The sequence below is a fragment of the Marmota flaviventris genome, chromosome 1 (genome assembly GCF_047511675.1).
Source record: "Marmota flaviventris isolate mMarFla1 chromosome 1, mMarFla1.hap1, whole genome shotgun sequence".
In the NCBI taxonomy this organism is placed as follows: domain Eukaryota; kingdom Metazoa; phylum Chordata; class Mammalia; order Rodentia; family Sciuridae; genus Marmota; species Marmota flaviventris.
The window spans coordinates 65,112,072-65,124,536 of NC_092498.1; the positions used below are offsets into that span (position 1 = coordinate 65,112,072).

The 12,465-nt window shown below is 31.2% G+C and overlaps 1 protein-coding gene across 1 annotated transcript in view; it reads right to left on the reverse strand.

Annotated features, from left to right (window-relative positions):
• The window catches only part of Pclo (piccolo presynaptic cytomatrix protein), a 404,888-nt gene that overhangs the window by 194,664 nt on the left and 197,759 nt on the right, over positions 1-12,465 (reverse strand). Inside the window, exon 4 of the mRNA XM_027926468.2 lies at positions 11,077-11,769. Coding sequence (XP_027782269.2) covers positions 11,077-11,769 — 693 coding nt within the window. The remainder of the gene's footprint in view (positions 1-11,076; positions 11,770-12,465) is intronic.

Below are 12,465 nucleotides of genomic sequence, written 5' to 3' on the forward strand. Positions count from 1 at the left end.
ATATTGATCAAGGTTTAGTTTTATTTTTACTAAGTTTAATTTATATGCCAATTCATAATTATCTTTTATTCTTTCATTAATACTCTACCCTTTTACATTTCAGGTTCACTTTCCTTCAAATTTACTTTCAGTATATTTACTTTGTGATATAATTCAAATTGTGGAGAAAAATTTTAATGATTACTTTGCTACTGACATAATTAAACTTTGGATTATGAGGTCCAGAAAAGGAGAACAAAGAATAAACTTGAATGCAAGTTATACTTGTGATAAAAAATTTACTTAACAAAATAAGCAAATCACATGATAATACTACATGTGTCTCCTACTACAAAGGAAAGCTATAAAAAATTATATATACTTGGTATTGCTAATATTATTACTCTATATCATTTGTAATGAATGTTTAGAAATTGTAAACTTTAAAAAATCATGCAATACTTATTGTACTCATCAGTTCAGCTAAAGAGAAATATTTAATTTGTTATGTTATCTCCAGCATCCCCCTTCAATGTTCAGATACTGCTTATGTCACTGATTTTGAAATTACTTGGTGTTTTATCCTGAAGAAAGATACCTTCAACCAGTACAATAATTTTTGAGTGGAAATATGGGTTTTCCAGGGACCCAGAACACAGTATAAGTTAAGTATACAACTTAGCCTGGACCTGGCTGCTTTCCTGTGCTGTGATGATGCCACACCAACAGCCTTAGTTCAAGAAAATGTTAATAAAATAAATGAAAATGTTAAGCATGCAGACATTTTGCATAAAGTTTTTGCTAATTAAAAATACTCATGAACTGAGCTAGATAGTTCCCATGTTTAGAGGGTGTCACAATAGAGGAAGAGCTGCATGAGAACACATTGCATCTCATGCTGGCATAGGAGGCATCTCCATTTCACTATGTCTGCGTTGTGAACTATCCAGACACTCTTAGTAGGTTTGTGGGTGTAGGCTCTTCTTATCTGTCCATAGCTCAAAAGAACACACATCAGGATGTACTAACAGACATATGAAACACCTTTTCTTTCTCTCCCACCTGCCTCCCTCTTCCACCTCCCTCTATTTCCTTCTCCTTTACCGTCTAGCTATAGAGTTATCAAATATAAATACTGCTGGCTTAATACTGTTTTACATTCAGTTTCATCAATATATACCTTTATTGTATATGGATAACAACATATCCTGAGCAAATTATAGGGTAAAAGGTTTTGCAGAATTTATAAAATGATTCGATTCATAAATACAGTCTAACATATTCTTAATAACATTAGTGCAGAAAGCAATTTTAACTCTTCCTGGATCATTTCCAATGTCTTTCTAAGCATAAAATGCTTATCTGGAGCAGTGAGACTATTACAGCAGTGCTATTGAGCACCAAACTCACTTTAATTCCTTTATTTTAGGAGCCACACATTGAAGAATCAAGCAAAGGTGAAGCAACCTTCTAACAAAAGGTTTCTATATGGTCATAGTTCAGGGACATTCCTATCTCATCACATTTCACAAAATGTCATAGCACAATTTTTTTTTTTACTCCAGACTGCTTTAGTTAGTGTCATTGATCCTTCACTGATTCAGTAAATAACATTACTCTGGAAGTAGGGTACCTAAGCTCTTGGAGGAAAACATGACAAGAATATGATCTTCCATAATCAAATTTTGATGGTTCATTTATAATCTTTGTTTTATATCTACATATATTGCAAAATATAACAAGTCAATAAAAGTACCTATATACACATTGTGATGAATGAAAGGAACTATTATTTATGATACTTAATTCAGAATAATATAAGATAAATTATAGTTTTATCCCACAGGTTCTGAGACTCTACTGTTATGGTTTGAATGTGATATGTCCCCTAAAAGTTCATGTGTGAGACAATGCAGAAGGTTTTGAGGAGAAATGATGGGGTTTTGAGAGCCTTAACCCTATCCTGAATTAATCATTAATCCCCTTATGGGATTAACTGAGTGGTAACTAAAGGTAAGTAGAGTGTGGCTAGAGGAGGTAGGTAACTGGGTATGCCTTTGAGGTACATATTTTGTATCTGACAAGTGGAGTCTCTCTGCCTCCTGATCATCATATGAGCTGATTTCCTCCACCATACTCTGCCTTGGTATTGTTCTGCCTCACCATAAGCCCCAATGGAGTCAGCTGTCTATGGACTGAGACCTCTGAAACTGTGAGCTCCTAATAAACTTCTCTCCTCTAAAATTGTTTTTGCCAGGTCTTTTAATCACACCAATGAAAAAGCTGACTAAAACATCCATGAACATTTAACAAAAATAAGATTTGGACCAGACATACATAGGTAACAAAGGAAATCACAGATATTAGATAAAACTGACATGAATTTCAAAATACCCACTCTACCAGCCCCTTAGGTCACATTTTACTATATGTCCATTCTTTCCTTCTTTCTCAGTACTATGTTCTATCCATTTATCCTCCTGGTCCTGGTCTCTTTCCTCTATATACTCTTCATAAGATCAAATTCATATTTGCCTGAGGTGGTAATACTATGATGATTTTTTTCTTTACTTAATAATATTTTCCTATTTCACATTATAAGGTGACAAGTCTGTAAAATGTTTGCTCTACAGGCTTCTGGGTCTAAGACAAAATGTTGGAAGTGGTTAATAAGGAAGTCAAGTTAGTTGACCAAAAGGCGATAGGCTGAAATATTCAGAATGAAAATAGGTCATTTACTTTTTATACCAGAACATGTCAAAAAAATTAATAGTGTCAATTTTCTTCACACTAACTAGCTTTAGGTATGAAATCCCCTAATACAGTGTCCTTCTACTTCATTAAACTGTTAGCTTGTGAGTCATCAGCAGACACTAGCCAGGTCTGTTGCCTCTTGGATTTAAGGCACCAATCATTTTTAAAAAGTTGTTTATACACAGAGATTGGCATACTAAAGCAATTATCCACTGTCCATCCATTTTGTTCTTCCAGTACTACTTACTTGGTTTTGTGAGAGTTCTAGGTTAGAACAAGAGTGCAATTTGCACTCATTCAGTCTATATTGCTTTTAACTTGTCTATATTGCTTAACACTACTTCATTAATAACATCGTCTAATGGGGGAAATTAGATCCAATGCAAAATAGTAGATGAAACAGAGAAGAATGCAAAACATGATGTGTAAGATGGAGCTGTTTTCTCTAATTACCCACCTTCAAACAAGTGTCTGAAGTTCTATAAACTAGAAGAATATGGTCAAAGGATTTGAAGGTGGCATAATTCAGCTCATTTTCTCCTAAACTCCACAGGACTAAAAGATTGGGAATTTTTTTCTCAGTTGCTTCAAAAGTGTGTGAGGGTGTACTTATTTTAAAGAATATGAAGTTATTTAGTAACATAATATTTAATGACAGGAATTTATTTGAATTGTTTTTGATAAATTATACATTTAAATATGCAATACATTTATATATATATATATATATATATATATATATATATATATATACACACACACACACACACACACACACACACATATACATGTGTGTATGAATATCACTGATTTAAAACAAATATCCATTTTTCTCATTTTAATATTCAGGAAATTGGCATTTTTATTAAGTGTTTCACATTTTACATGTAATACAATTTAGAATAATCTGTGCTATGTAAATTCATATAATTCATATGTTCCTTTTGCATAAAATTTTTCTTTGTCATCTTTGATGTAGGCAGTGAGAATAGGTATAATTTAAACATACTTTTAAAAATAGCAACATCATTTTTCATTTCCCCTGAGAAAAACATTTTCTATGTATTTTTTAAACATTTAGCATTAGATTGTATTACAATCACTTTTATTTTTACTATACGTTGCATTTTCCCATATACAGAATTATGACTACTTAAGTCTTTCTATTCTGTGAATATAAAAAAAAAACAATTACTTGAAAATTCTAAAGTCTAGGGTTCTTTTTTTTTAAGTTTAATAGCTAAAAGCAGAAAGTAAAGATTTTCCTTCCAACATGCCACCACCATTTACTGAATGATAGACCACTGAGAGGAAAGTACTGATAAATTAAGCCTCATTTGAAACTCTTCTGATAGTAGCATATCTTCAAGCATTTACTAGTACTGAAGAATGTGCCAAAACACATTCAGTATCAAATCTGGCTGTGCCCTGTCCACAACTGTTGAAGCTTTTAGCTTTCCCCATTGAAGGCATATAGAATATTGCTGGGAATAGGAACTGAATTCTAGGTTATTTACAAATGTATGCAAAGAAAAGGCCACAATAAGTGTTTGGTTAATTTTCCCAAAGTCATTTAGTTTTAATGGGCTAAAATTAAGCAACAAATGATCTTTAATTATTATACAAAGTTTATGTAAACATGTATTCCTGATCTGAGTGTTTGAAGCACTCCAAACTATATTATATCTAGAAAACTTACAGGGCCTGAACAAAGGATGGAATAATTCCACTTAAGCACTGTGATATAGGAGTTTTTGTCACTACAGAAAATGTGATTAATTTTCACCCTCATAAAATATGACTACACAATAGCTGTATGTAACTTGAATACTAACCTTCAGTTATTTTAAACAGAAAGTACATGCTAAAGCCTGTTCACAGTTCACTTTTGATCAAGAAGGCTATCCTATTCCAGTATAACATATCAAATATAGACTTCAATAGTATTCTGTTTAAGTATATAGGTCAAAAGACAGATTTTTTTGTAGCAACATTACTTTTTTAAAAAGTTAAAAGGTATACTTTTCAAATTCATTATTATATTTCAGGGTTAATTTTTATTTTACCTGACAAACACATTTTAAAAGCTTGAATGAAGAAACAAAATGATGTAACAACACAGAAATATAAACAACATACAATAATAATGTGAATGACATTAGTAACAAATCAATCAATAAATAAATATGTAAAAACTAAACAAAGTAGGACTGCAGTGGGAATTGCTAAAAGAGACAAAATTTAATAATGAAATGGCAGGATGCTAAAATTGTCACAGAAGAAAGACATTTTGTGCAGTGGCTGTGAGCACAACCTTTATAATCACATGAAGACTATAATCCCAGGTCTGCTGCCTTCCAGCTTTGTGATTTGGTGCATAGAAATCCAGTTTTCTCATCTTTAATACAACTATCATAATATGTGCCTTATCAACAGTTGTGTAGATAACTGAAAGAGAAAGGACTTAACACAAAGTCTAGAATATAGTAAGAGGTAAATTAAGGGTACTGTTTTGATTTTAGAGAAAAACTAATTAAGAAACTAATCAATATAGTGAGTTCAGCAGCAGGAGGAGGGACTGAAACTGGGAAAAGAACAAAAGATTCATGAAATAGTTGCCACCAAAGTGGCTTAGAGGCCCAGGTGGGATTTTCTGATAGGGTTGAAATGAAGGTGTTACATGGTGCATAGAGAGAAACCAACTGCAGGCTCAGAAGGGAGAAAGCAGTCTATGTTCAGGAATTGCACAGAAGCACATTTGTTTGGTGTTTGATTTCTCACTTATGCATAATGCTGAAGGTTGCTTGAAAGCTATATTGGAGCCAAATTCCAGAGCATTGAGAAAATCAAGCCACTTAAACAGGAATCTCACCATAGGGTGCAGACATCCTGCCAGCTATGTAAAATCACCCAGTGGGAAATGAGAAGAAAACATTAGGATCCTTACTCTATGTTTTAAAGACAAAGTAGAAAGTAAATTAAGTTTTATTAATATTTTAAATAGATTGATACCAGTATTCTTTCACTTCTTGTCAGTTGGTCACATGATCTATGGAAATCCTGGCAGAAAACTGGAAGTTCTGCTATGAGGAGAAGTTACAGTAAGGCAATCACTTCCTTTGTTCAAACTTTATATTAACTGCTTCCTTTAATATAATATTATATTACAATTTATGGTTTAAACAGAGTTGTGGCTTATAATATCTTGTTTCAACTAAACTATCATGAGTAAGTGGTAGGCAAAACAGCCCTGCAAAAGAATCACGTCTTGAATAAACTAATAATGTAAAAAACACATGTTACTAAGTAAGCTAACACTTTTCATACTATTATAAGCTTTCAATTGGCTTGTAAAACAACATGGTAAAAACAGTGAAAAATTAGATCTGATATGAAGTTAGCTAAATAGTTTTCAGGAGCACTATTTGGAATCTATATCTAATTCAATTGTTGTAAATAACAAACCTTACCCTAAACATATCACATGCTTTGGAGTTATAGTCAGTTTACTGAGAAACCATCATGTAACTTTATAATTTCAGCAAGTAAGTTTTCCAATAATTTACAAAATTTAACAAAATTGAATCTAAAACATTTGGAATATTCTTCTGAATTTTTTTATTTTAATAGTAAAACACAAACAAAGTCACATATTACTTGGGAAAATTTGTCTCCTGCCATGGAAAAATGGCTAAAGTAATATGTGGAAAAAATAAAGTCATAAATCAAATTGCATTCTTTGCTGGCAAATTATGTCAGAAAGAACAAAGAAATAACTGCAGAATGTTTGTGGAAAGGCTATTGGAACAAATTAAGTAGCAAAAGGTTTGGGAATATTAGAATCAAATTATGGACATTTCTAATGTCCTCAGTTCATAATATTCCCTATTTCTGTTTAAATGATAAAATACTTAAGAGAATTACTATTTTGAGCAATTGAGAAAAATGTACCAATGAAAATAACCTCAATATTAAGTGATTTGTTTAATTAAGGTGCACATATATTTTCAGATTTTCTATCAGTGCATTATAGTTAACATAATATTGGGGTTCATTTTGACATTATTAGGCAAACATGGAATTTAATTTGCTCCAATTTATTCCTCAGTATTTCCCCTTTCCCTTATGTCCTTTTTCCCCATTTCACTTTCCTCTATTATACTGGGATTTTATTTATTTATATTTTTATTTATAGTTTTTTCCTTTTTTTAATTAGTGAAAAATAGTATAGAGATTCTCCAAAAAAACTAGGAATGGAGCCACCATATGATCCAGCTATCCTACTCCTTTATATGTATCCAGACCTAAAATCAGCATACTATAGTGATACAGCCACATCAATATTTCTAGCACCACAATTCACAACAATTAAGTTACAGAACCAGCCCAAATGCTTGTGAATGGATGAATGGATAAAGAAAGTTTTATATATGTATACATATAAATATATGTGTGTGTATATAGAAACTCCATTGTGTGAGTTTATATATACATACAATGGAGTTTCACTCAGCAATAAAAAATGAAGAAATATTGGCATTTGCTGGTTAATGGTATGGAACTGCAGAACATCACCCTAAGGGAAATGATTCAGAAGCAGAAATTCAAGTGTTCAATATTTTCTCTCATATGCAAAAGCTAGACCAAATTATTTTCTAGGGGAAAGAAAGGGGTTAGGGAATCCCATGAAATTAGAAATCAGTGGAGTACAGCCAAGGGACTGAAGGGGCAGGAAGAGGGATGGGAAAAGAGAGAAAGAGTAGAATGAAACTGATCAAACTATTCTTTGTACATACATGAATATATCACAGTGAATTTCACATTTATGTATATATATATTAAACATATTTTAATATCAAAACTTTGCATATTAAATATTGAAGAGTGGCTTCACTTATTTGAATTATTCTTTTTAAAACAATAAGAGTTGCAAAGGTTACATAAATAGCAGCATATGTGAAATTCATTTACTGTATCTGTTATAAATAAGCCAGGATTGTATAGTACCTCAGAATGTTACTAAAGTAGTACATTTTATACCAACAAGATCTTTCTTTGTGTTTTGAAGGTATTAACTTTGTGCTGAGATGGAAAATAACTATGAAATTATTTTACTCACAGAACTTCACTAAATTACTAATTTAATTAAATTACTTATTTAAATTCATTAAATTAATTTAAAAGTAGCAGAATATGAGGATTTAATTAATTCAAATAAAAAGAGAAGAATTCCAAAGTTGTCCAACTTTTTGGTGATGACAAATGGTTATTGGCAATGTGCTACTTATTAGCTATGTAGGAAGAAAATAAATATTGGTTACCAGAAAATGCTGCCTGTTACATATTTAGGTATGTTATGCAAATATTATCTATCTCTATGAGAAAACTGTGATGTAGAAACAGCTCTTTGAAGATAAATATTTTGAAATCATCATGTTATTATGCTACATAAAATGACATTCCACTTTTAAAATCTGTAATATCTACTTATTCAATAAATTTTAAAACATAATATTTTAATCAGCTTAAAAAATCTCCAAAATGAAGAACTCTAGAGTGGTTTTAAAAGCCATTTGTTAAAAATAAATTTTTTTTAAAAAAACACACTTTCTGTTAGTTAACAAGAACAAATGATGAGAATCAATGAAGAATAACATTTATATGTGGATTTTTCACAACTCTTTCCATAACTGCTGTCCAAAGCTATACATGGAAATCAGATAGCAAGATTTGGTGTTTAAAAAATTTGGGTTACTTCTTCCATTTATGGAATATTCTTGTGAAAATTATCCATTTTCTGCTATGTACAGTTAAAATAGTTTATACTATAATTTAACTGTGAAGTTGGATTTCAAATAATTCTAACATAAAACTTTAGACCAGGATTTTAAAAAATACTAATATGTATTCAAAGTTTTTAAAATATATATATTATTTTTAATAACATTTTAATGTGAAAACATACATATATTTAAATAAATATGACAATGATGATTTTAGTTTATTTCACTGACTTATTTTCTATTCATTGTGAATGCTTTACAATATAGTAGTAAAACAGTGCAGATATTCAATTTATGAATAAATTAATACAGGTTGAATATCTATTATACAAAAAGCTGGAGTCAAGTAGTATTTTGGACTTCAGATTTTTTTGGATTTTGGAATATCTGCATATACACAATGAAACACCTTGGGTGTGGTACTTAAGTCTCAACATAAAATTCACTTATGTTTCATATACACTTATGTGCATTGCCCGAAGGTGATTTTGCACAATATTTTTAATGTCTTTGCATTTTGACTAAGACCCATACATGAGAACAGATGTGAAATTTTCCATTTGTAGCATCACTGAGTCTGAACTCACAGAGATTAATATTTTGAAACATTTTAGATTTTGGATTTTTGGATTATAGCTACTCAACTTGTACATGCATATTGAAGTTGCATTTATAATGATAAAGAGAAAATGATAAATGTGTAGAATGGAAACAAAATTAGTGTACTTCAAAATATCCCAAGTATTTCTTAAGTTACACTTAAAATTCAACATAGAATCATTGGGAATAGTTGAGTGATGAACTTAAATTGTTAACCCTGAAAACAAACGTATTTGAAAACTATATACTAGAGAAGTGAGAAAGAGGAGTCAAGGTGATGATCAGTAATCAGATTACCCAAGTCATTGACAAAGGCCAACACAAGCAGTAAGTAGGATAGTGTCCTTAGGACTAGGGAATGTAATAACTTCCATGTAGAGAACAAAGGGAAGGTAAGAAGAACTCAGATCACTCAACAGATTAGCACTGGAAAGCAGGTGGTAAGTGAGTAATGGTGCCTTTATTAGAATGCTGGAAGGAGAAGATGCTTCTATAGAAAAGTGAATAAGACTCTGACATAATGAATTTGAGTTTATAGTGAGGTTTTGAAGGGAACTATCTACCTGTTACTTGAAAATTCAGTTCTAACACTCAGAAGCAGAAGGAGAATGAGTAATACTGACATGTCTATTGTGAAGAAAGGGAGTAAATGTGAGAAGTGTTCATGTGGCTCTCCTGGGAGAAAGAAGACAGAACCCAAAGAAAAACTTAATTGTTTTGGGATGGGCAAAAGAAAACTCATAGAGATAGTCAATTTATCAATTTAGAATTTACCAGACTTCTTAAGAGAAAAATGAAAAAAAAAAAAAAAAAAAAAAGAGAGCTCATGAAAACTATGGAGAGTTTACTAAAGTGGGAATCAGTATAAAACATTAAATTCTACAAAAGAGTTCGCTAATAAAAACATCGGGAAATGATGGCTAGAGCTAGTCATTATAATGGAGAATCTACTAAATCTGCTTTTATTTTTGGCTCTGATAACACTTATTTATATAACACAAGAATACCAGGATTCATTTAGTTAATGTGCAGTGCATCATATATTAGAGAAGGGTTAGGGTTAGCAGCCATGTATTCAAACTATAGACTAAAAAACCTTAAATCAGGGTTGTAATAGACTATAATTTCTAGTTGGAGCTTTAGTACTGATAAAATAATTTCTTTATATATCATTGCTGTTAACTGTGAATTAAATTATTCCATTAGATGGTATAAGATCTTTTGTAGCTCTACAAACATCAGAGCTACTTTAAAAATGATACAATTGTTTGTGCAAATACTACTTAAAGTGAGGTACTCTTAAAAGTTTCTGCTGAAGAATATATATTATTCCAGATTGTATTTGGATTATAAATAAATCCTCAATATTAGATATACTGAACAAAATTATTAACAGAATACATAATGTTAAAATCATGGTTAAATACTAAAATAAACTACTTTATGAATAATTGTTTTTATTCTGGATTTTAGCCACAACTCTTTTGTACTTTTGGCAATCATTTTATGGATGACCATACCTTATAAGGCTTTCAAGTAGGAAGAAACTTGTAGCCTTTTGAAAACCAAGTGACTAAATGAATAGAAACATATAAAGACACATAATTTTACATTGAAAGGAAATATTGACATGTCTATTGTGAAGAAACGGAGTAACTTAAAACTATAGGAAATTTATCACTCTATATAATTTAGATAAGTTATTTGATAGACATGAGATAGAAAAACAAATCATAATTATATTTTATGTAAATTTGATTAAACTATCTAAAGTTAAAGTAAATTTCAGCAAAAAATTATTACACTTCTCTGAAAATGTAATGCACTGCGAAAAGTCCTTCAGGTCTGTAATTATCATTGAATAATTTGTGTATTTAGTAAAAATTAGTGCATTTTGTAAATAATTGGTATATGTATATAAACACAGGAGACTAAGCAAAGTTAGAAAAATATAACTTACTGTTTTTTCTTTCCCAGGTTCCACCTGATCAGATTTTGTGATGCCTGCTGCTTGTGGCTGTTCTTTCATTTTTGCAGTTATTTTAACTTCTTCCTTGGGCAAACTCTGTGTACCAGGTGGCAAATCTTCCATTTGGGCCTGTGGTTGCTTTTCTTCTTGGACTGCCTCTGGAGACACTCTGCTTTCATGTGTTTCTTCAGCAGTCTGTCCTTCAGCTTTGAGTACCTCATGTTTGTCTTTCTCTTCTACAACCAATGATTTTGCTTCTGGGGGTAACTTATTGTCTTCAGAGGTTGGCTGCTTTTCCTCGGGGATTAATACTTTTTCTTCTGAGAGGGGTTTTTCTTCTTTGGAAGGTAGCTTTTTTTCTTGAAGGGTTGAAACAACATCTTTCTTTAGTTTACTCTCTTCTTGTTTTTGATCTGTGGTTCCTTTAGGCAGAATTTTTTCAATTGAAGGTATTTCTTTTACTTTTTCTGGAATAAGTTTTTCAGCTTCAACTTTTACTTCTGGTTCCTTCTTTTTTACTTTTACTTGGGCAGGCACTGCTGTTTTCTGAGATGGTGGTTCTGCAGGGACAGGTACCGGAGAGGCTTTGGATCCTGCTGGTATACTTGGTGTTTTGCCCATGTCTCCTAGCTGTCCTGATATTGCTCTCTGGGTTTGGCAATTTAAACAAAGCCATTCTTGAATCTGCAAATAAAATAGAAATGAACAGATTGACTATAATGTATCTGTTTCAGTGTAATTATGCAGGTGAAAATTTGGCAATGTATGGTTGCTTTTTTTTTTTTTTTGGTATAAGAAGAAGGTAGGTCATTTTTTTCTAAACCAATGAAACAGCGACTTTTTAAAAAAGAGTACAAACAGACTACTTGAGTTGTAAAAATAGGCAAAAATATCTAGATACTAACAATTCACTATGCTCACCATAAATGAGAAAGCAAAACAAAATATAAAACAAAAAGAGTGGAAAAAAATGCACTAGAGATGTCCCAGGGCAATCTCCATGTTTGAGGGGTAGAGATGGGGAGAAATCTGTGTGTTAAAAAAATTATTTTTTTTTAAGTTTGGTGTCTTCAAAATTATAATTTCATCATGAATTTATTCAAATAATATTACATTTTATGGTAATTTCCTTTTAACAATCAATTAATCAAAAGTCATTATTGGATATAGCCTATCATCTCCTAACTCTTGGCATGGGCCAAATACATTTCTACCTACCAGAGTAGAACTTGACAAGTACAGGTCAAATTTAAGAACCAATTGTGCATAAATATCTACCTGATTTTGAATTAATAAAATAACCTTATTATTAACACAAATCACATTTCCTCATGAAATTGAGCAAACAGAATTCAATAGCTCAAACTGTTTGTCATCTTT